Source organism: Leptinotarsa decemlineata, unplaced genomic scaffold (assembly GCF_025532065.1).
Source record: "Leptinotarsa decemlineata unplaced genomic scaffold, Ldec_3_MD MMD2_tig00026336_RagTag_RagTag, whole genome shotgun sequence".
Classification (NCBI taxonomy): Eukaryota; Metazoa; Arthropoda; class Insecta; order Coleoptera; family Chrysomelidae; genus Leptinotarsa; species Leptinotarsa decemlineata.
This window is the reverse complement of record NW_027412692.1, coordinates 9,638,965-9,664,634: the sequence shown is the minus strand read 5'-3', so window position 1 is coordinate 9,664,634 and position 25,670 is coordinate 9,638,965. Positions and strand designations below refer to the sequence as shown.

At 35.1% G+C, this 25,670-nt stretch overlaps 1 protein-coding gene across 3 annotated transcripts in view; it reads left to right on the top strand.

Annotated features, from left to right (window-relative positions):
* Positions 1-3,110: 3,110 nt before the first annotated feature.
* LOC111503859 (lipase 1) overlaps positions 3,111-25,670 on the top strand; it is a 36,973-nt gene continuing 14,413 nt past the window's right edge. Inside the window, exon 1 of one of the 3 annotated variants that reach the window (XR_012467450.1) lies at positions 3,111-3,345. Coding sequence is in view for 2 of the 3 variants with exons in the window: in XM_023158280.2 (XP_023014048.2) it covers positions 3,151-3,345 (195 nt within the window). In the remaining variant the exon portion in view is untranslated. Of the gene's footprint in view, positions 3,346-18,386; positions 18,958-25,670 lie in introns of those variants that run through there. The other 2 variants (XM_023158280.2, XM_023158281.2) reach the window with 2 other exon arrangements.

Here is a 25,670-nt window from a genome sequence, read left to right as displayed (position 1 = left end):
CAGTGTGATTATTAGATTGACTGGTGCCTCAGCTATACTTGTTAGTTAGTTCTGCGCATGTTTGGCATCACCCGTTAAAAGTTCCATTTTAAGATGATTTAACAATAAGCTTTGCACGAACTGGTTATTAGTCATATTAGGAAAGCTGGTTGAAGTTCCAGAAAATCACATACGTGTTCGCTACCTCTTGAACATTTACTACAAAGTTAACAAATGAGGATTTTTCCAGCTGAAGATCTACAAACACAAGATGAGATAGACTGTACGGAATCATTCAATCCAGAGCGGTCTGGAGTATTGATTCTGCTATTTTTTGGTCAAGAAGAGTATTCAAAAAGAACCCCAAGAATTCAGAACAATCCTCTTGTTATCCTAATGAGTATCTAGTGGACTTCAAGAACTCCATTGTTCACTGTGGTTCTGGCGTTGAATCTGGTCATTTCTACGCATTGGTCAAAGATGAAACGGACTGGTTTAACTTTAACGATAGTCGTGTCACTAAGTGTTCTGGCAATGTCTTGAATTTATTGGAGCATTTGGAGACAACCTACAGTTTGTTTTATGAAAGAGAGGATATTGGCAGTTCAAGATCTTGATATGATGTGGTGCTGCAGGTTTTTCCAGGTTTTCCTGCAAGTTACGTATGCGATATACGAAAATACTTGTTTGTTTTCGGTATTTTTGGTATGGACGGGTCCTTCTTCTTTCATGGGGGTGGTCCTTTTCTTATAAAATTTCCAGATTGTGAAAGCAGCGGCAGCAACCATCAAGAGGGTTATAAGGATGCTTGCAGAACTGGAGACTGTAGGATGAATTACTTTTGTGTCCTGGATTTGAGGAAACTTGGCATCGTCTTGAAGTTCATGAATTTTCTTCAGGTCTATAGATTATAGGTGAATTGTTCTGGGTTCCAACCCTTCAGGGTCAATCTTGTTTATTTTGATTTCTGGAATGGTTAGAGTCTGGCCTTTCACAATTTCTTTTTTGTTCCATAATTTGAAATTTCCGATTGTGATTTCGCTGTTGAATGGTATTTCAACAAGGCTGGGTTCTCCTATGAGTATGAATTCATCGCTTTGGCAGGTTTCCAGGATTTTCAGGGTTTTTTCAGCTGGGATTACTAATACTTGTTGACTGGAAATAGGTTCTATGATGGGGTTGGCTACGTAGAATCCGGCGGAGCGGCAATTTGGATTGTCGGTTACTTTGATAAGGGCTGCTATACAATCGTCTGTTTGTAGATCCCGATGATCGTGGCAAATATGTGTGTCCTCGATTGTTGGGCACATCTCATCCTCGTACTGTTGTTGGTTTTCTCCAAGTAGTAGGAACGGGTGACTTGAGACGATTGTGGAGTTATTAATTGGGATAGGAAATAGGCGAAACATTTCGAATGAGTTTTGTTGATTAATTTTGTTTGAATTGCTCTAATTAAATATTTTTCCAAGATAGGATCATTTGTATTACTATATGTTTCAAAAAGAAAATCTCAAGCTGATATAAAGCTAGTCAAAGTATTCATATCACCATCATAATTAGGTATCGTATCGACAAACATTTTCAACATGCTCAGGGTAACTGTTGGGTTTACCGTTTGAGCAGGCGGAGTTGGACTTGAATTATTATTCAACATGATTTCAGATATGGAATTAGACACGTTTAAAGAACTGTTGAAGCTTTCTCTAAACTCATCTAAATTTATTGGATTATTATTCATGAAGTTTCTCTAAAACTATTAATTGTTCAACTAAAATTGAATAATTCCAATTTTCCTATCCAGGGAAAAAGAATTCGGGGAGGAAAGAAAGGATACTTGGGCTCACCAATGTATTTTAATCTTCCGGTGATTCTGTTACCAGCTTATTTGCTTTATTTGAAATGTCTGGACTCCTCCTTAGGCCCTCAGGTTAACTCAATCCCTTTTTGGTGCACAGGAACGAAGAAAGTCACTAAAAGTCTCGATAAGTGCTGAAGAGTAAAAACCCACGTTTTTCTAGTCTGAAATCGGTTTCGATGCCGTTTATTTTCGACGAAAAACTGCACTTATCCTACCGACTGCGCCAGTTACGTATGCGATATACAAAAATACTTTTATAAAAAGACTTTATTTTGAACAAATACAACGTTACAGTTCAGGCGAAGTGACAAGAATGCATGATTATTAAATTAACAATAATTTATAAGTTCGGTTTTGTCGACTTAGCATCTAGTCCCGTCTGGAACAGCGGATGTAACTCTATCCCTGAGTGATGCTCGGTCAGCGAACTCGGGTTCATAACTTGCAGCTGAAAATGCAAATGAAGTCGCCCCGGAGCGCCAATTTTTGTTGTTCCAAAATTTCATGATTTGTATTACTTTCTCGAAGAATAAAGTTTGTTATGTTCCTGATAAACAAAAATAAAATGAACCACTTCGAACCAAGAAATCTATTTATATTTTTTACATCTTTATTTAATTTAAATTTTTTTAATGGTCAGTTTTTTATGTTTTAATTCTTGTTTATTTTTATTTTTCATTATTTTCACACTGTGCTCATTTTCATCTTTCATCTTTATTATTTTATTTTGTTGTATTTTCATTTCACGTATTACTGCTTATGTTTTATTGATATTTCAGCTATTTATTTTAATATAATTTGTTCCTTCATAAATGTCCAATCATAGTAGAATCATATCAGACAATGGAAGTCCAAACTAGTAAAATTTACTATGAAATATTGTCAATCACTTCCAAACAAAAATGAAGTTTTGAGAAAATCGATAGTTCTACTTCTTAAAAAAGTCAAAAAATACATATTTTGGAAAAGTATAGGTTCCAAACTAAAAATGAACTATGGTTTTATAAAAAATTTGTAACAATATCACTCCTTTACATAATACTGGTACCCACTTCCGGCACCGCCCTGTAGATGTTAAGATCCTTCACTGAAAGTGTTGTTTCAATAAGATTCATCTTTCTTTGGTAACTAAGTGGTCTCGTTAATAAAAATAATTCCAAAGAACTTCATCATATCTCAAAAAATAAATGATAATGAAATGTTTCCAATATCAGTCTGGTGGTCACTGGGTTCACGTTGATATTGAATGATCGGGTTGAACGAAGACATTGAAATGGAAGTAAAATGCCAATTGAGGTTCATTAGACAGAAACATGACCGAGAAAGATTCCCGACGATCAATTATACGCGAGTATTTTCGTTCGTTAGATCTGAGCAGCACATTAAGATGTTTCTTTTTTCTTTACTTGATTTATACGTGTGCCAATATTATGGGAATTTATATTCTAGAGTTCACGCTGGGACCAAGAATTGGTGTAGAATTACCAGAACCGAAAGCGAACATTACGGTGAGTCATATCATAATTGACAGAGTCATACTCGTATTTAGTTGTTTCAAATACACAATTCCAACTGTTTTTGATTTGTGGAATTGACATTTTTCATAAAAAAATATAATGAAAATGTTTATTTGTATAAGTAAATGGAAATTACAAACAATATAACACATACAAAAGAACTAGTGTCCGACCGAAAGTTCGGTTTCGGTCGAGTTTCGGCAAAAAAAACCGGTTTCGGTTCAGTTTCGGTTTCGGCGGCAAGTCTGCCAAAACTACGACCGAAACCGAAACTGCATTCTGGGGTTCCCGCGCTCTGATCGGTCATGTTCGGCTCATTAAATTTTATACAAGTGATATTAGGTAACAACTCAAATAAGTAATTTTATGTTTAATAGTTTTGAAAACCCATCAATAATATTCAAAAGAAGGATCTACACCTTCTCAAATAAACATCTCACCTATTTCAAGTATTTTTAAGGTGCCATTCATAATTTTTCTCAAATAAGGGTTTTTATGTTGATTATCAATAAGTAAAAATGTCGAAGACTGCATAACGTTGTGATTCAAAGATAAAAAAATAAAGACTAACTGAATAAAATATCCGTTTCTTAATTTCTCCTTTCAAACATTATCCTTGTTAGGAAGTTTCTTTTTCGGCCGAAACTGAGACCGTTGCCGAAATTCGTTTTCGGTTTCGGTCGTAAAAACCAGTTTCGGTCGGACACTAAAAAGAACAGACATATTTAGATTTTTCGATAAGGTCATCTATAGGTAAATTTTCAATGAAAGTAACATTTAAGGTAATTTCCACAATTCGGTAAAATGACCTGATCAGGAGACAGATTGGTCTCTTTTTTTTAACAAGCTTTTTATTAGCTTCACCTGTATGTATGTATGTATGTATTTTTGTTTCTTTGCTTGTAACTCTCAAGCTCGGGATCTGTATTTAACAGAATTATCGACATTATTGCTTGATCTATTCGCAGGCAGATGGCGCTGTACGCAACCTCCTTGATATAATTCGAACTCACTCTACATGTATTTCTTCATTTGAAAAAAGTATTTTTATTACCACGCGCGCCTGCTGCCTTATTTGTAACCCTCCTTTTGGCGTCTGATGCTTTGGCCTTGGTAACTGATTTTCAGGCTCCCTCTCCGGAATCGGAAAATATCAATGGTCATTTTTCAAAACAATATACGGCTGATTGATCCCTAAGTTTAGATAAAATAAATATAATTTGTAAAACTAAAAAACACGCTTTCAAGGATCATCGAACTGGAAAGTTAAAAATATTTTTTCCAAAATAAGCTTAAGACAATAACGAACGAGAAATACTAGTATAATTGTAAAAAAAGCGACGGGCTCTTGATATACAAAAAATATGGCACAAAGCGCCCACGCTTTTTTTACAATAATACTTCATTTTTAGTTTGATGTTCTTTGAAAGCGTGTTTTTCTGTTTTTTAAACTATATTTATTTTTAATTTTAGTAAACATATCACGTCCCATCTTGAGAATTCAGTCAGTTGAACAATTTTTGTATGTCCTATATTTTCCAATATTCTGAGTCTCATAAAGAACCTACTTATATATTCTAGGTGCCACGTGATTGGCATTTCGCTATCCGATCGTTTTCTCACATCGGGGTAGAAATATAGCAACAATTTTTCAGGTATTGTAATCGTATCAGTGAACTTGTAATAGTGTTTTTCCATTTTTAATGAATAAGGTAAAATGGGCTAATAACGACCCTCCACAACCTACAATTTCAACAACCTACAATTTCACCTTACTATTGTCCATATTTTCGATGCAGTACCTTGCTGTAGAATAAATTCTTTAATAGAAAAAGTATCAGCTTATTCGAATATGTACATGTGACAAAACTGTTCCTATCAATGAAACAGAGTTTCGACCATTGTTCTTTGTCGAAGACGGTTGATAGTGCAATAGTGTACTGTGATCGGTAAGTACTTGAACTTTGAAATTAAGGTTCTAGAGGCATAGTTTGATTTTTTTAGTTAGTGTCCATGTGTATTTGAAATATTCATTATGTCTGAAAGTGTTTTCTGCTAGTTTTTGTTATAAAAATCCAACCTTACTATGAGAAAAGCAGAGGTCGGTAATAGAAACCATTTTATGGCATGTGCTTCATTACCGACCTGTAAGTCGGTGATAGATTTTGAGATTTACTTTGAAAACAGTTTAGTTTTCTAATAAGAGGTTGAAAATACGCAACAAAATCACTATAAACAAATTAGTGATTTTTGAAATTGCGCTAGGTGTGAGTTACTTTTCATATATATTCAAATTTATATCAATTTTAAAACTGTTTTCAATTGGTTTTCATTATAACAATGCAAATCTATTGTGAGACACGCAGAGGTCGATAATAGAAATAATTTTATGGCATGTGCTTCATTACCTATCTGTAAGTCGGTGATAGATTTTGAGATTTACTTCGAAAACAGTTCAGTTTTCTAATAAGAGATTGAAAATACGCAACAAAATCACTACAAACTAGCTGATTAGAGGTATCCGAACGTATATTTCAAATTCCGACCCATATAAGGAGTAATACAGCTACTTATTTTAGAAGTATAAAAGTGTAACATTCTTTATGAAATACTAGACATCTACAGACTGAACAAATTAATTATATGTCAAAATTGCACCCGGTGCAAGTTATTTTTCATGCAAATTTCTAATTTTTATCAGTTTCAGAACTATTTTCAATTGATTTTTATCATAACAACGCAAACTTAATGCAAACTTATTGTTAGAAATGCAGGGGTCGTTATTAGAAATTATTGCATCAAATGTGTGTTTTATTACCGATAGGTAGATCGGTCATAGTTTTCAATAAGTATGTATTTCTCGTACTCAATTCGTATTTTTATTTCAAGATAATGGCTCCTGAACCCAAAACAAAGTGTAAGATACACAACATAATATTTTCATACAGAATTGTTGCAGATATCCATGATTTAGGCTTCTCCATATAAGAGATCGCTACAATAATCACGGGTCTTGCCAAATATTAGTTTCATGATCCATTTTTGAACTACATTAAAACTTTTTTCAAAACAATCACCAACCCCCCCCCCTTCTTCGATATTTCAATTTCATATGAGAGTTGTGAGTATATTAGCGGGAAATAAATTATTTTCAATTGTCTGATGCCCATTAAACCCTTGGGATATCTATCTGAATTTCGGAACACCCCTTAATTTTTGAGAGGCTATCTCATTTGTGGATACACCAAGGTATTTCACCGATATTGCTGAAAGGATTTTTTCATTCAAACTTACCTTGAGAGGGCCTAGATTTGATACTCCGCTGATGTAAGATGTATATGGTAAATATGAAGTTTTTCTGTGAACAGTCAATTTATTGAATTGAAACCATTCTGAAATTTTAGGAAAATCAAAATCAACGGTTTGTACATGTTGACAGTATCATTGACGAAACTTATTGTTTGCCCAGAGGTATTTAGGGAGAACCAAGTATTCATGTAGATGATAAAAAGAAGTGGACCCAGTATACAGTACCTTAAGTAACACCATGAGTCACAGTCTGGGCATAATCAGTACACCATCAATTTCCACACTCTGTTCGCGCTTTGATAAGTAACTGGACGGAAGACCATATGTCTTTCCTTGGATGCCATGATTGTTTACTTTTCTCAATAGATTTGTATGACACATACGATGTCAAAATCTCTGGAAAGGTTTATAAATATACCAAATATCGGTTCTATTCCATCTGAAGCAGTATAAATGATTGAAGTTAGTCTATAAATTGCGTCCTCGGTTGACAAGCCTTCTTTGAAGTCGTACTGATATCGAAAGATTCTGACGAAGTATTTCAATGAATTTCAAATATTCACACCAAGGAACATCTTGTTCCGTCTTTTAGTTTTGGTTTCAATTTGTACCGTTCTACCATCTTTCGGCATCGCCATTTTTGAAGCACCTCTACAGTTTCCTGCTTTTTATTTTATTTTCTCATTGATGTACCTACCTTTGATAGACTATCAACACAATGCTGATGGCTTGTGCTTAATTTGTAGGAATGATATGTTTCTAATGATCATTTTTTTGGCTATCGTATGACATGTTCTCCTACTACTAGATATATTCCCGAGCTTAGTGTCTCTGCAAATACGTATGTTTCATTAGGCGCTTTCCATGTTTCAATTTGAATAAAACAAAGTGTGCATGAGATATCATCAGAATTTTAGTTTAATTCGGTTTAAACATGTTGGAGCCTGACTCCCTTACCCTTTCGACTGGTGTTTTTCAGAAGGACAAACGAGTCAAGACAGATCATGGGATGGCGGCATGAATGTCCTGCCTGACTGGAGTGTTTGAATGAAGATATTGTTCATCTTTTAACGGCGGACATGAGGGCCTTATTCGACTGAGTCTGGGCCTTTTATATCGAGAAGGGTCGTCTACAGCATAATCTATAGCTTCCCTAACTAACGGATAATCGTGGGTTTCTGCGCAATCAAAGACTTGTCGATTCCTCGACTGAATGGGCTGCTGAATGGAAGGCAACTGCAAATCTCTGCGGATGGCTTCGTTCCGTACGAAACACGAAGCATTCACAATCATCCGTATTAACTTATTTTGCAATCTCTCCAGAATAGAGATATTAGACGTTGTCCGCAGACGCCTGAAGCACACATGATGACAAGCTTGAACATCGTTTTATAGATCGTGATTTTGTTCTTTAGGCTCAGTTAGGATCGTCTATTGTTAGAGTTTCGTTCCGACCCTCGATCTTTGCCTTCACGGTTGTGATGTGCGGGTTCCAGGTGAGGTAATTTACCCGCACCGGAGAAGATAGCATTCTTTCCATGGTTATCGCCTGAGTCTTTTCCGGGTTCACTCGGATCTTCCATTCGGGGTATCAGCCCTCTAGGTCGTTCAATGTAGGTTGCATGTAGACGACGCCGAGCTCCCGATCCATGGAAGATGAGAGAAGAGCCCTGTAATTGGCGTACAGAGATATCTTCACACGCTCTGACCTCGGAAGGTGTCTGGTGTAAAGTGAATTTTTTATTTGTTTGAAAGATCAATTGATGCCATTATGTGTGGAATATAACATGGTTCAAATGTCTACTGTGGCTTCTTTGGGTAGAGCATATCCGAAACATCCCTAAAATTCAGTTAGTATTTCCACGCCTGAAGAATTTATTGTGTAGTGAAACGTGTTGTGGTTTTGCGAAATTTTCAGAGGAAATTTCACAATGAGGTATAACTCAAGCTTGCTATGAATTTTCACCAAGTATCGACCAGTTACATCACGTGAACAAACAATTGAAAACAGTGCAGATAACTTTTACTCACCCCTCGTATCTGAGAATATGCAAATAAAAATTACTGTAACCTCATAACGGAATGTAATCGTTTAAAAATGAGGCCTCCGCATAAACGAACATAGACCGCGATTGTCGGCATATACAGCATTTCTTTGTCCTTGGTAGTGTCCCAAATGATACTTCAAAAGTATTGTATAACAGAAAAGAATGTCGTCAATGACAATCCAATAACAGCATTGGTTCTGCAATCAGTTTAAATCGATATTCATGATTTATTGATATCTAATGAATTTAAAAATGCAGAGGTGGGGTAGAAATATTACATTTTAGTTTTGATTATTTCAATATTTTCGTTCCAGTGCTGGAGGAAAAGAAATATATTCATTATACTGCAGGAATTCGCCTTCAATCCATCGGTATCAGCAGCTTTGAAACCAATGAATTTACATCGTTACCAACGAAAGAAATCTGAAGGTGTTAATCTGATTAACTCGAAAAAAAAATATTTTTTTCATTCTGTTGATTCATCCATATTTATTCATTGTCGGATTAGAAAAAATGATAAGGTGAAGCGTTGTCCTGTAGAGCCAAAGATCTTTCTATAACAGAATTACCTTTTGTTTGCATTTTTAGTTCGTTGGGATTAGCTAGTGCGCTATGCATGTTGAAGTAGAGATAATAATAATAATAATAATAATAATAATAACAGGTCTTTATTCATCGTAATAAAAATAAACAGTAGAAAGATATGATGAAACATAATATGATGAATGGGCGAGGTTCAGCTATTATAGCTGCTTTTAAACCTAACCTTTCAAACTATAAAAGAATGCATGGTATCGTAAATAAATAATAAATTATTATAAAATAAAATAACTATAAAATAACACAAAATGATAAAATCCGCGATATGGTAAAACAACATCTGGGAAATCGAAACCTATTTGATAAGCATGAGGACAGTATTGTGATAACTTATTGACTCGTTGACATTAGAGCTTTGAGTCTTTTTTAAAGTTCTTGAGAGGAAACTGTTTGAAGTCTACAGGTATGGTGTTATACAATTTAGCTGCCATGTATGAGAAACTACGTGTAAAAATAGCCGAATTATGATTGGATATAAACAAGAGGTGTTGATTGCGACTGTTATTGTTGAAAGATAGTGAAATGAGTTTATCACGCAGATAGGGTGGAGTTCCGGTTTGCAATATTTTATGAGTGAACGTGAGAAGGTGCAGTTCTCTCAGGGCATTAAGTTCCACTGTGTTATTTATGCGTTGATTCTTTCACTCTGACAATAACTTTGGTTATTTGCATTTCCATTTAGAAAAAATAACATTCATCATTAAAACTGATATACAGCAGAATACATACAGCTCCCGAACTGTTTATAAAGAGCTATTGCGCACTGCAACAAATATCCAAAATATCTTAAATTGTACTTCGTTTCGTACGCTCTTCGTATTTCCTTGCATCCAACCAATAATTATTAAAAAGATATGCGCATTTCACATTTTAGTAGTTTAACACAACCGTTTGACAAGTTAAAATGAAACCCTCGTTCCCTCAAAAGCAGCTACCTACTTCAAGAATATTTTTGAATAAGTAAAAGCAGGGCCGTCGCCATGGGAGAATGGTGGGTAGCCTCCCCCCACCTGTTTTTTCGACTTGGGAAAAAGTTGGGAAGAGTTGGGAAATTTTGGGTCATGAAGATAGAAAACAATAATAGTAAAAAAATTGAATAAAAATAAAAATGAGAGAAAAGGAAAGGAGAGATAATAAGAAAAAGGAAAGAACCAGAAGAAAGTTGCGATTTCCCAACATGGATAACTTGAAGAAAATTCTGAGTTGTTTGAAATCTTCAAAAAATTTTAATTTCTCACAAGTAAGAAAACAGTACTGAACAGTCGACAAATTTTGAAATGACATTTTTACAATATTCCCAACTTTTCGCTGTTTTTTCGACTTGAAAAAGTTGGGAAATTTCGGGCTGTGAAGATAGAAAAAATAATAGTAGAAAACAATAAGCACAATATTATTTAAGTGTTGTTTCCTTTCATTTGTATTGAATATTCCTATACATGATGGATATGGTGGTAGACCAAGGGCCTTGGTCCAAAGTAGAATAATTCCCATTATTATTTTTACAATTACCAAAATTTATTTTTATTTGTATATACCTTAACGGGTATAAGCATTCTGCCAATCTTTGGATAGCTAAGTAAGAAAATTAATATATTATAGTAGTAATTAATCCCTCGGCTTTCATTTCTTCAAAAGTTGGGAAATTTTGCTGGTGGGGTTGGGAAAATTTGGATTCCCCTCCCCCCCCCCCTGGTTTTTCTTTTTTTTTTCTTTTCGTGACGGCCCTAAGTAGAAGAAAAATGTATGTGCAATTTCAACTTTATGAGAATAGGAAATGTGCCATTAAATAAATGCAAATGAATTACCATCGAAGTTTTACAGTTACATTACCTTTCATATACATTTTTGGGAGTTTCTACTGAGAAGAAAGTCTGGCCATTGCCAAAACCCTAAATGTGTCTCTCATATGATTTCTCAAAAAAGCTGTTCAAAATTAAAAATTAGGCTCCATAGCACTTGCCCCACCCTTCAATTTAAGATTCAAAAAACAGATTAAGCACTCATAATCGATTGAACCCCGATGGTAAAAAGGATTTTTCGAAATTGAATGGGTAGGGTGAAAATAATACTTTACAATTTACACAATTCATATAGTCATGTCACTAAGTGTTCTGGCGATGTATTGCATTTATTGGAACCTCTGGAGACACCCTACATTTTGTTTTATGAGAGAGAGGACATTGGCAGATCAAGATCTTCAGATGATGTGGTACTGCAGGTTTTTCCGGGTTTTCCTGCAGCTGAAAAAGCAAATGCGCCACTGGAAACTTTTGTTGTTTCATATTTTCATGATTTGTGTTACTTTCTTCTTTAATATACTAGCAAATATTATCAAAAAAAAAATAACACAACACTAATAATTGATGCTAACAGTTGTTTCGACACATTGTGTCATCTTCAGAGCGAGTTATAAACTCACCTACGTATATGATGTCATCTCCTTGAGTACTGAAAGTTGCATTAATAGGTAGAGAGAGGTATCAACAGTCATTTGGGGAATTATTGATGATTCGAGAATTATGAATATCTATCTGTTCATTCAGAACGATGTTGTTTTTATTAGCATTCAATTAAAATGAATTTACACATATTAGAAGCCGAAACTGTAGAACATTTTCGAAAGTATTTCTCTTGAAAATAAAATTGACATTGTGTTATTTCTCTTTCAATAAGGCTTAAAACTACCATTTTCTATAGCCAACATTTTTCATTTTTTCATTTAGATCTATTCGGACAGGTTCAAATCACTCATTTCAGGAAAAAATTAAATGTAGCTTCATGAATCAAAATTCAAACTATACTTTGCGATAATGAATATGCAACAGTTCATTTAATCACCCGTAAATGTCCCTGAGAATTTCGCTAATAATTTCGTAAATGTCGCTAATCAATAATGAATAACTTAAACAACAAATAAGTAACATGAAAAGGGTGTTTCGCATATTTGGATTCCTAATAGAAACAATGATAAGAGACACTTTTGATTTATTATTTTGTTTTCTCATTCTTCCAGCACCTTTTTTCAAATTTAATATTGCGTCTAAAAAGTTTCGACTGTTCATTATCACACTTTGAAGCAATATAACGTCGCTAGTTCATGATGAATATAAAACATTAGTTTTTAGTCACTTCTTACTTATTTTTCTGGTAAAACATTTGTGACTCGCAGTATCTTAGGCCTGATGAACCACTTCTTGAAATGAAAATATAAAGTACATTCACCTCAACACCTTCATTATAAAAATATCCAATTTTGTTGCAATGACGGTGTGGATTTCTGCAGTTGCTTTCACAAGTGAAAATACTTGTTTAATTATATTTTCAACGTCGACATGAGTACCACTGCAATTAATCGATTAAAAATGTTACTTCTATATACAAAGTACGCAATAAGAGTAGGTATGTTTATAGATACGGAACGAAATGCATAGTTTGTGAAGGAAAAAATTATGGAAGAATATTGAAATTCTATCTGATATCTTGAGCAGTCAATTTCAGTGACTGTCCAGTGGTAAGTATTCCTATATTCAATCAATCTACTTATTTCTTGCTTCTGTCTACAGAGTAGAATTCCAGATACCTTGAAATTAGCAGATATATAACCACTTCACAAATCTTGGGACAAACAGAAAGTCTCAAACTACAGTTGCTTATCGCTTCCCTCTAAAGGTGCGTATTCACCAAAAAAGCGAGCACGAGCGAGCATGAGCGAGCATTCGCACCTTAACATATCTGATTTTTTTTAAATCAACTTGGTGTTATGGATGGCAGGTCAACTCAAGATGCTATAGCAGAGTCAATACAAAAAAAACTGCTATAGCCAGCCACCCAAAATTATTCGAAACTCTGGAAAACTTTAGAATACTGAGAATATCATACCAGCTGATGGAAAGTTTCTTGAGGTACAGGACATAGTGTGCCACCATTAATGGTGGTGTGGTTACAGAGTGCCTCAGGGAACAGTACTTGGGCCTGTGTTTTACAGGCTGTTCATGAATTCCATCCAAAAAAAAATCGTCCACATGGCTGGAGAACACGCATTACAAGCAAGCTAGACATCCTTGAACTATTCAACATAAATTTTCACCGGGTGTTTTCGACTCTAAGTACACAACAAACTGTTGCCTATTGGTTTGAGATTCATTTCAACAAAACCGGAACTACATTTTATCCAGAACTATCCCATTTGGTGAACTATGTTCTTGTAGTATGAACTATATGTTCCAAAAATAACCATTTCATAACCGCTACTGACAAGAATTTCTGACAGCGGTTACCTGCAAAATATCTTATTGTTCGATACTTTTAAAACAGGACGGTTGTTGCCATCTGTCATTGATAAGTCAATTGCTAAATTATTTCAAATGTGTAAACTGAAAACCTTACACTGTGATCACACTTTTTCCAATTGATTAATTTTATAATATAGGTACAAACTGAAAATTGTAGTATTTTTGAGGACACGAGCAGTACAAGAAAATTCTTAGGGTGCCCTAAGAGCCGTGCCTGTGCGAAAGTAGCAATTTACATTGGATTTGAATCGCTGGAGATTAAATCCATTTGGAAAAACATTTTCAGGAATTGTATTCAGATTAACGCAGTTCTCCAAATGAAAGAGTTCTTGAACAGTGAAATTCGAGGTGTACTGAGTTGAACCTCAAAACGATGAGCAGCCACATTCCATCGCGTGTTTCTGATATGTACTTCTCTTGGTCGAATCAAATGTGTCCGTTCCGTCTTAAGAATCAATTTTGAGTTCTGAAAAATCTTCGGAGGCAGATGAAAAAGGAATAATAACCTGAGTCGTTTTTTGAGATAATGAGTCGAGTACAGTTTGGCATATTTGGATGTAACAAGGGTTCCTTATCTGTATCTGTGGAGTAGGGAGGGTGAGTGTAAGCCCACAGCACTTAGGCCACATGTGGCCCATTGTACATCCTCTCGAGGAGTTGTTCTCCTAGGTCATCGTCCATCCTGCCCTTTCCAGACAGGTGGACAGGTCACTGGGAGACATATCTTTTATATCGGCAGGTGTAGGCCAAGACTCGCCGAACACACACTCTCTTATTGACGATAACTTCGGGAACTCGCACAGGACATGCCTGAGAGTCTCATCTTCCTGTTCACAGATCCTGCATAGGGGTATGACCACTAGCCCCAGATTATGGAGGTGTTTCCTTAGTTGACAGTGGCCAGTCAAATCCTACTATTAAGCGCAGATTTTTCCTGGTCATCGCCAGATATTTCTTCGGCGCCAACTTCCCAGTGTCGCCCAAGGCGATCCTGGTAAGATTACATCCTCTGATTCCATCCAATCTCTTTAAGGATTGAGCATGGGTGTAACATTTGACTAGTTCTGCAATTGTCAAAGTCATCAGGCCGTAGGTGCCACTGGGTCCTAAAATTCTTAGTCCAGGCACTTCCTTGGCTAAAGAGTCGGCAATGCGATTAACTTTACTCCTGTAGTACCCTTCAAACCACCTCAGGATAATATTATTATCTACCGAGGCTTTGGCTAAATTTTGGTGACACTCTAGTACTAGCCCTGAGGTTATACGTTGTCTGTTCATGGCTAATAAAAGGGTTCCTTAATAAAAGTGTATATTTTTCTTCTGTTTCACAAGAAATGGAACTGCAGCTGAAGAGGACGAATGAATTGAATACAGTGAACAGAAATAAGTCGTCTTTCAATATTGTTAGTTCGTAGTTTACTGAGTTTATACTTGGTTTACACAAGCTTTAATAGTTTTTTGATACCCAGGTAGATTGTTTTCATTATCCAAATAAGACACTGATTGATAACCCATCTAGTAACATAATTTTTTGCTTTCCTTGGAATCCAATCACAAAAACTATTTGGAACAGAACTTTCTCAAAACAACATAAAGGTGAAAGAGGTAGCTTTTAACGTGCACTTGTTCTATCCATCTGCCAAATATCACTCTCACCACAACAAAATCATCGGTTAGTTTTAAAGGGTTTGGTTCACTAGTGTTTCATATAATAATAATACTACGAATTCAAATTGAAACAAAGCGTTGCTGAAACAGTCCGAAAGGTTAATCAGGCGAATGGCAATGATAACGTTAAGTTACGTTGAGTTACGAGATTTCGTTCTGGAGATTTCAACCTTGAAAATGAGCCCCGAAGTGGTAGACCCACAGTAATCCAGGACGAAAATTTGAGGATCCTGGTGGAGACTGACCCATCACAAACGGGGCGTGGAAAGGTGAAAAACCGGGCGTCAACTCCCATGCGGTTTTTTGTGGTTTAAAACGTATTGGAAAGGTATTAAACCACGAAAAGTGAATGCTCCAAGATTTGAACGATCGACAGAAATTGCCACGTCACGAGGTCTATTCTTCTTTGCTTTTGCGCAACCAAAACAGTCCTTTTTTTGAATCGAATCGTCACGTGTGATGAAAAGTGGATCCTCTACGACAACAGGAGTCGTTCAGGACAGTGGTTGGACACTGTTCCAACAAAAAAAAAGAACATGTACTGTATGGTGGTCAGCATCTGCTGTGATGAACTATAACTTTCTGCATCCGGGCCATACCATCACAGCAGAGTGCCATTGTGAGCAAATCGACAAAATGTTTCGAAACTTGCGTCAGCAGCAGCAGCCAGTACTGGTCCACAGAAGAGCTCCACAACAACGCCTATCCGCACGTTTCACAAATCACCGTCTGAAAATTCAACGAATTTCGCATCGAAGTTCTGCCTTACCCACCATACTGCACAAACCTATCGCCAACTGACTTCCATTTCTTCAAGCACCTTCGTCAATCATCGATTCAAATGGCGCTTATTTCGATTGAATTCAATGAATATTCTCTGAGATTTCGCAGTTTGGAAACGGACAAAACTCTTGAAACAACGCAACAGAAAGCCTTAAACATTCTATATACTCTATACTATATATATTCAATATACTCTTTTCAAAATATATTATTAATATTGTCAAAACACAAAAAATATTTTGGTAATCTGGAAAACTTAGTATATCTGCAGATAATACTTGAAAAAAATAACACTTTGAATTTCTTATGCATTCCATTGTGGAATTTGTGTATGTATGTATGAATGTGAGTTCAATCACATGACCTACTGACGCATGTTTATATACTTGTATATCTCACTTTTAAAATATAAGTTTTTTTAAAATTATTCATTTTGAAAAAGGAAAACTGTACTGTGTTTCCTTAAGTTACAAACAAACTTATAACTTGAATGCAATTCTAGTATAACTAACTTAATTCGCCACCCAGGACGGAATTTATAGTAAAATAGGTGAAATAGGTGAATAGGTGAAAATCGAGTCTTTGTGTCGTTTTGAAAACTGTGTATCTCCGGATGTCGATTCAGCAAGTCAGCATAAATAGTCTTTGTGTCGTCATTTTGAAAACTGTGTATCGCCGGATGTCGATTCAGCAAGTCAGCATAAAGAGTCTTTGTGTCGTTGTTTTGAAAACTGTGTATCGCCGGATGTCGATTCAGCAAGTCAGCATAAAGAGTCTTTGTTTCGTCGTTTTGAAAACTGTGTACCGCCGGATGTCGATTCAGCAAGTCAGCATTGACATTGATCCATGTCACTTTTCAAGGTCTGTTCCTCTTTGCTTTTGCGCAGCCAAAACGATCCTTTTTTTGGAGCGGATCGTCACGTGTCATGAAAAGTGGAACATATTTTTAGCGCGCATATTTGATCCATTATCACAGCCTTGTCCCCATGAGTTGCTTATGTCCAAATTAATTTTGGCTAGATTTTCCACTATAAATGACTACGCGGTACGCCGTTTTACTTTCTATTGGTATTTTGTAAAAATGAATTGTTTTGATTGTTGCTTTTAGGTGATACATGAATTAAATTGATTGTTGATAATTTTTATTCGGCGCTGCGTTCGGACGGAATATTGTGTAACTATCACTAGACTAGCTTGTTGCCAGATTTAAAAATTCAGCTTCTGCAAGAATCCGCTCGACATTAGCGCCGAATTAAAATTATCAACAATCGTTTTAATTCATGTAACTATAATTATCAACAAACAAGTTTATTCATGTTTCACAGAAATTGTAGTAAATTATTCGATAGTTACAAAAAAAGTATATGTGACAAATATTTACTTTCAAAAATTTCAAACAATGAATCTATATTATAGCTGTTCGCAACTTTTCATCAAACAAATTAATTCATGTAACATTTTAAATCAAGTGTCATTTAAAATAGAACAAATTTTGCGAAGAATCGTTTTTAATGTATCGAACAAATGCATGAATCAATTAAATTCAAACAAATAAATTGTTGGTTGAATAAATTGAGGAATGAATATTTGTGACAATAAAAAGTAAAACGGCGTTCCATAGATATTATCTCCAAGATAAGTCGGCATAGCTTTGAAATCCGAATCATTCGTTACGCGTCGTATACTTATGTTAAGTCTTCCTAACAGTTCAATACATATTCAATCACCATTGTTACGGTCGTATAATTTTTGGATTTGGTCACGAAAAGCCATATTTTGTGTAGGTACTTAGAAATTGGACCACATATTCTTTTGATTACATCGTACCAGCGCTGCTTTTCAACCTCTGAAAGTTTTTGTTGAATACTTCCAATAGTGTTTTTATTTTCAAGAGCGAGACATGAATCTGTCCATTTTTTATAGCTATTAAAATGAGAAGAATTCTTCTCATGTCTACTGCAATCCAAAGCTAGATGTTGCCAATCACTAATTCTCTCGCAGATTTTTATGTTTTAATTCAAATAGCCTGCAACAGAAGCAGTAAACGGAATTTTTGACACTTAACACAGCAACCACTAAGTGTGATAATTTTCACCGTTTCCTAAATACCCTTCATAATAATACTGGGAAAATGTTCGCCTCGAAGAGTCACGCGGAAAATTGTACTGTTTAATTTGTTTAATCGGGTTTTCTATTAAATACTGGCTCAAAATAGCATTGAAAACTTCTGGACAGAGTCCAGGGTCATCTTTGGAAAAAGTTGGTATTGGTGACGATAATTGTCTTGGCGGTGTCAATGGTGTATCAGGAAGAGGCACGGACGTAACTTCGTATTAGTTCAAGAATTTAGTGAAACCCCAAAAACCGATGAAACAACATTTTGCGAGGAGGTGAATGTCCCCTCCAGGAACTTCTACGTTGAAGTTTGAATGCCTATTATTCCAATACATTCCGCATTGGTACCTCTACGCTGGTACGTACAATGTTGACGAACTCTGACGTCCTTGGTACCGCATTATTATAAAGACATCCGACAAAGGCGAAAGTTTCATCCGACCCACCATCTTCCGAAGACGTCGCATTCCGTTTTCTCGCACGCAACTGTCAGGCGAGCCCAATGGAAAAAATCATCGAATAAATGTGTTCGGCACGGCACGATCCAAAACAACGTTTTGAAGATGCCCGATGAATCTCGCGCGATCCTCATTCGAAGCATGGCCTAGATTCCATCAGGAGGATTTTTTTGGCGCGACATGATTTTTGGAATACGGTTTTTCGAGTGGTTCTTTTGCTTTGGTTATGTGTGGGTGACAGTTTCCGGGTGGCATATTCTCGAGTTCATTGTGGGGCCGAAACTTGACGGAAAGTTGGCTAGTTCGAGGGAAATTGAAAATGATCCTGCGGTGAGTTGATTCGGAGGTTTTGATTGATATTTGATTATTTTGTGTTTGCAAACAAAACGTGGATTGGTGTAACTACAATTTTATCTATTTTGATTTTTTGTCTGCAAAACAGCATCATCATAACAGATGTGCCTTAAAATGCGCCCTCTAAATAAATCAATACTCATCCTACAACATTTTTGTTACTTCCTGAAGTTTCAGAAAATATTTAAATGCGTTCGTAGTTGTTGTTACTTTTCATTTCTTCTGAAAATTCTTTTATATGTTTCGACATAATTTCTTTTCTTATTCATTAAAACAAACTGTTTTCCGAGCTATTTTCAGTTGAATATCTTTGAGAATATTTGATACGATTTTATATCACCAATTTCTTTGAAATTGAAATATTACATTTCAATTAATTCATATATAAATTTTTTACAGCGCTCATTCCAGCGTTTTTGAAATATTCATTGCAAGATTTATAATTTAGTTGTATTTCATTCATGTATTATATTTCTGGGATAGAACTGACCACTATAGAAAATTTTCAAAGTCATGACACTAAAAAAGAAATAAAGAAGATACTGTGTATCGAGACATCTTTCGTGCTTTTGAAAACAATTCACAGTGAAAATTTCACGGTAAACTGGACATATCAGTGAGATTTCAGTTCCTTTCTGAAATATAAAATATTCAACTTCGATTTTCGGGCATAATTTCACTGATAATATCTACCAAAGTTATAGACGAAACACCAGGCATAAAACCTGCAGCTCACATCCAAAAACCCGGAAAATAGCTATCATACAATTATTATACTCTATATTATCAAATTCTGTATGTTTTTTACCACTTTTATTTGTAATTAATGTTACTGCAGTTCAGTCGTATAACGAAATTTTCAAACTAATACAATAAACTCATTGTATTAGTTTGAAAATGCAGTAGTACTAGTTACGAATAAAAGTTATAAAAATATAGAAAGTTTCATTTCTCATTTTTCCTATATTATTGTTTGGAATGTCAATTTTTGTTAATAAGAAGAAATAATAAAATCAATCAGTTTGGTTATTCTAATGGTTTCGAACATCAAAAAATAACCTAGAGCACTATTTACTTTCTTACTCAATCTATTATATTTGCTTTCAAAAATAATTAAGATGTCTCATTTCTATTAAGGACCAATGTTATTATTTTGGAATTTACAAACTTCACAGAGCTTCCAGCAATCTCGAAGGTATTTTTTATCTGATTGGCTTTGAAAGATTTTGTTTCGGAAAAGTGGAAAAGGAAATAGTTGTGAATAATACGTGTATCAAATTCTTCTGAAATACAATTGTCAGATTCAAAGTTATCTGTAACTTTGGTCAGTAGTCAGGTAATTTATGGCATCTTTTTAGGTTTCCAAGAATAATTTCTTTAAAAAGGAATCGATCAATATGCGTACCACTTATTTTTGAATTCATAAACATTCCACTTTCACTTACACAAATCGCATGAATCATACACTTTCTTTTAAAAATATTAAACAGTATACTTCTTTCAAATAACGAGGATAAAATTCAGTATCACTATTTTTCGGGTTTGAAGGCCGCCAATTTCTGGAATTTTTTACTGACGTTTCGCTGACGTGAGTGACTAGTTTCTTCAGAGGTCAATACATCCTGAGTAATCTCTAAGGCGTATTTATGTTGAGTCAGGTAGTTTGGTGTGCTAATAACTGTAACTGGATAAGGTAAATTTTTCCGCCACAGCCAACTTGTCGGGTTGGCCTAGTCTACAGTTTCCTCCATGCTCTTTCAGCCTTGTTCCCATGTATGTTTTAGTTGTTCCCATGTAAACCTTCCACCACCAACCTCAACCGAATATGAAATCCTTTTTTAACAATTTCAAGAATAGCAAACAGCATGACGGCAGGCAGAAAAGGGTCAACGAATGTTATTGACAATTTACTCAATCATGTTACAGGTATTAGCACACCAAACTACCTGTGTCACAATAAACATACTTCAAACAGTTTACCCAATCCAAGTATTAGCACACCAAACTACATGAGTCAACATGAACACGCTTCACACTATTTACCCAAACTATGCACAGGTATAAGCACACTAAATTACGTGAGTCAACATGAACACGCTTCCCAAACCAAGTACAGGTATAAGCACACCAAACTACCTGAGTCAACATGAACACGCTTCACACAGTTTACCCAAACCAGGTACAGGTATAAGCACAACAAACTACCTAAGTCAACATGAACACGCTTCACACAGTTTACCCAAACCAGGTCCAGGTATAAGCACAACAAACTACCTGAGTCAACATGAACACGCTTCACACAGTTTACCCAAACCAGGTACAGGTATAAGCACAACAAACTACCTAAGTCAACATGAACACGCTTCACACAGTTTACCCAAACCAGGTCCAGGTATAAGCACAACAAACTACCTGAGTCAACATGAACACGCTTCACACAGTTTACCCAAACTAGGTACAGGTATAAGCACACCAAACTACCTGAGTCAACATGAACACGCTTCACACAGTTTACCCAAACCAGGTACAGGTATAAGCACACCAAACTATCTGAGTCAACATGAACACGCTTCGCACAGTTTACCCAATCCAAGTATAAGAACACCAAACTACCTGAATCAACATGAACACGGTCTACACAGTTTATTCAAACCAGGTACAGGTATAAGGACACCAAATTACGATATGCATAAAACAGGGGGCGATCCTTTGCTGCTGCAAAGCCAATAACACCGTCTCCGAGGAAGAACTGCATGTCTTTTTCATCTTCCATTCCATGAATCTTGAATACGCGGTTTCATAAATTTAGCAACGCTTCGCGTCGGGAGACAACACAAACTCGAGCTAAAATCTAATACTTTTTCCCTTGTATAATAAATAACTATTTCATCACTGTTTCTCTGTACCGCAATATTTTTGGAGCCTGACATTTTGTATGTATGTTCGTTTTATGTTGTAGATTTACAAAGGATTTTCAAATATTAGCCATGTGTGATCTCTCGACTGCATTCGACTGCGTTTCGCACGATGTTCTTTTCAAAAAGTTAAAGTTTTATGGAGTGAGGGGGCTACCACTCAGTCGTACTTATGTAACAGAACCCAATCTGTGTGTGTGAATGGAAACATGTTTGACAATTAAACTATTAAGAATGTTATACCGCAGGGATCCGTCCTTTGACCATTGCTATTCTTGATATATTTCAATGACTTCAGTCATTTTATGTCACCAGGTAAATGTGTTCTTTTCGTAGATGACACACCTCTAATAACGTCTCAGAAAAACATAATCGAATAACCATCAATTACTGAAAATACTCTGAGACAGGCGTCTCTGTGGTTCACAACAAATAAGTTGAAATTTAATGAAAGAAAGACCCAGAAGGTCTTGTTTACGACCTCAAATACTGAAACCACTGAAAATGGCGATGATACTGCCAAATTACTACGACTCACTCTTGACCGGAATTTATCATGGTATGCACACATTGATGAACTGAGTAAGAAGCTGTGTAAGAGTATATTTGCTTTTCGACAGCTAAATGGAGTATTGTCTCTTGACGCCCTGAGAAGTTCATATTTTGCTTTGTTCCACTCACATATGAATTATCGCATAGTTTTGTGGGATAATTCCTCTCACTCCATTAAAATCTTCAGACTTCAGAAAAAAGCAGTCAGAATATTGATGAATGCCAATTATAGAGATCACTGTAAGCCGCTTTTCAAAAAATGGGTATATACCACTACCATCGGAATTCATATATGATCAGTTACTTAAAATCCATAAAAATAAATCAATCTATTCGCAGCATCAGGATATTCATCATCATGCTATAAGAAATGCAGATCTATTCATACAGCCTCGATACAAACTCACATGGTCTATTGAAAATTCATTGAATATCAATATCTACAATCATCTTCCTAATTCGTTCAAAGTGCTCAAACAAAGCTCCTTCAAAAACAGAGTCAGAACTATTCTCCTGGAAAATTGTTTTTATAGTACTCAGGATTATTTAAGTACTTCAATTATGCCGATTTTATTTCATCTGATATGTGAAGCTCATGTTTATACATAATATTTGTTTTTTGACACTTTCAAAAATTTTAGACTGATTATTGTAATGTTCAAAATTATCTTTCATTTTATTCACAATTTATGATTCAATATTTTTAACTTGTGATTAGTTTTTTTTTCTTTTTTTATGTATATTTTAACTGACTTGCAACAAACATTCAAATGTGAAGTTGTCAAATAAATATATCTATCTATCTGTTCTGTCTGTTCTGTTTTTCCGTTTACCAGCTGTCGCACCCCTACGAACGACAACCCTCTGAAGTCGAAACTTGTGCGAGCTAAGGATTAACGAAGTCTTACCTTTTAACATGTGATTCCTAACACGTTCCTATATGTATATGTATATATATATATATATATATATATATATATATATATATATATATATATATATATATACATATCCATAAAACAAAATTATCTATTCATCACATCCATGCCCTTTAATTTCCGGTAGATGAATTTATATTTAGTATCAGCATTGCACCCGTGCTGAGACGGGGCGAGTCGCAGGTTATTTGATATGCGGTTGGTCTCTCAATTCCAAATAGATTATATCAATACGGCATATATAAAGAAACAGTTAGACAATGACTTTTTGAAATTATTGAGTCAGCTACGATGTAAAAAAAAATGATATTTAATAACAGTAATAAGGAAAATAGTTTTCCTTTGCATGTAAATGGATTATTCTATAACAGAAACTATCTCGGATATTACTTTAACAAAAAAACTGAAATAGTGTTTCTTGAGATTTAGGTACTAATTTACAAATGTTGCTAATTTCATTTTATGGACATTGATTCGCAGAGTTTTTGTATCTCTATCAGGTTGGTCATTTAGTAGCAAATTTCACCAATAATTACTAATTAGACAAATGAACAGAAACATAAAAAATAACTTTCTCGTCGATGCAATCAGTAGTAATGATGGTAAGAATTATTTTCACACATTCTGCTTTTCCCCTCCGAATCGAGAAATTCATTTGGAAACCCAATTCGGTTAGTAGGTGTAAATAACAATGAATCAGCGTTTCCACTGAGTAAATTTTTTGATAGCGCTTCAAGGAATTCACACTGTCCTCCTTCTTTCACGCATCACCTGAGGAATCAGCGTAAAGAATTTGAAAACGGTAATGTTTTGAATTTCTAAAATTTCAATACCTTGCATCGTTACGAAAACGAATTAACATCTCATTCTCAAGATAATATAATTTGTTTTGAATGAAAGTCTACTAAGTTTTACCTCGATTAATCTTACGAGGGATGTTAGATAAGTTGACTGAAATTCTATTTGTTGAATGGAAAATATATCCATATGAAACAACGGATGCAGTGAATAATAAACTAGATGAGTACGGAAAGGTATAATAAAATATAGAATCAGAAAATCTGAAATCGAAATAAAAAATATACTATTTTGTTATTTGAATACGCCACTATAAAATCGTGACAGTTCAAAGATATAGCAGATGAGATGAGTATCTATTCGATATTTTAACTATTTTAATGTGTGATTTTAGTTGTTACTGTCCCATGGTTTTCATCGACTTCAATGTTTTTATTTGTGCATGAGCCTCATATTCATTCCATTTTCACATTTTTTCAGAAATTATTGACAAAAAATCTCTCAATTTACTTGAAAAACATACTCAGAGTACAATATAAGAGCAATAAAATATATAACCACCTTTCAATGTGCTATAGGACAATAGCAATTTTTAACGTCTGCAAAAAGCCTACTATGACTCAAAGGAAGATTACGTATTTATCATGTATCTTAACTCTTAGTATTTCAGATGCTTACATATCTGTAATGATTTATTTATTTATTATCTGTAATGGTTTATATACTGTTTTATTTATGTGTATTCGTATATGTACATTTTTTAACCCTATAATGATTGTTCACTGTATATCATAATTTTATTACTTTTATTTTTAAACTCCCACATTGTTGAATTCATAAAGTTTCACTAGCTTTGTCAATGAGGATTTCTTGGACAATAAAGCATGATTGATTGACTTGTATCATTAGCGATAGCTAATATGACTTGACTAACGTGCATGTACAATAAAACAATTGGAAAGTCTCGAAAACTTTGAAAAACTATAACTTACTTTCTTTTAATAATTGGCAATTCATATTCTTAATAATATTTTCAGTAACGGAGTTAACTCATAATTTAATTGTCATACTTTACAAATACGCATATATACAGACAGCTCAAAAACCAAAGAAGGCTAAGGATGTGGAGTGTACTCCAGATCTATGAGCCTAAGGATTGACTGGTGAATGGAAAAAAAAACCAGTGTGGTCCAAACAGAACTGGCTGGTATCCTAATCACCACAAAAGAAATAACCAGGAACTGGCAAAAACATAACAATCTACACTGACAGCAGACAAGCCCTATTAGCCTTGAACAGACAACGTGTTACCTCAGGGCTAGTACTAGAGTGCCACCAAGATTTAGCCAAAACATTATCCTGAGTTGGGTTAAAGGCCACGACAGGAGTAAAGGTAATCGCATTGCTGACTCTTTAGCCAAGGAAGCGGCTGAACTAAGAATTTTAGGACACAGTGGGTCCTACGGCCTGGTGACTTCGACAATTG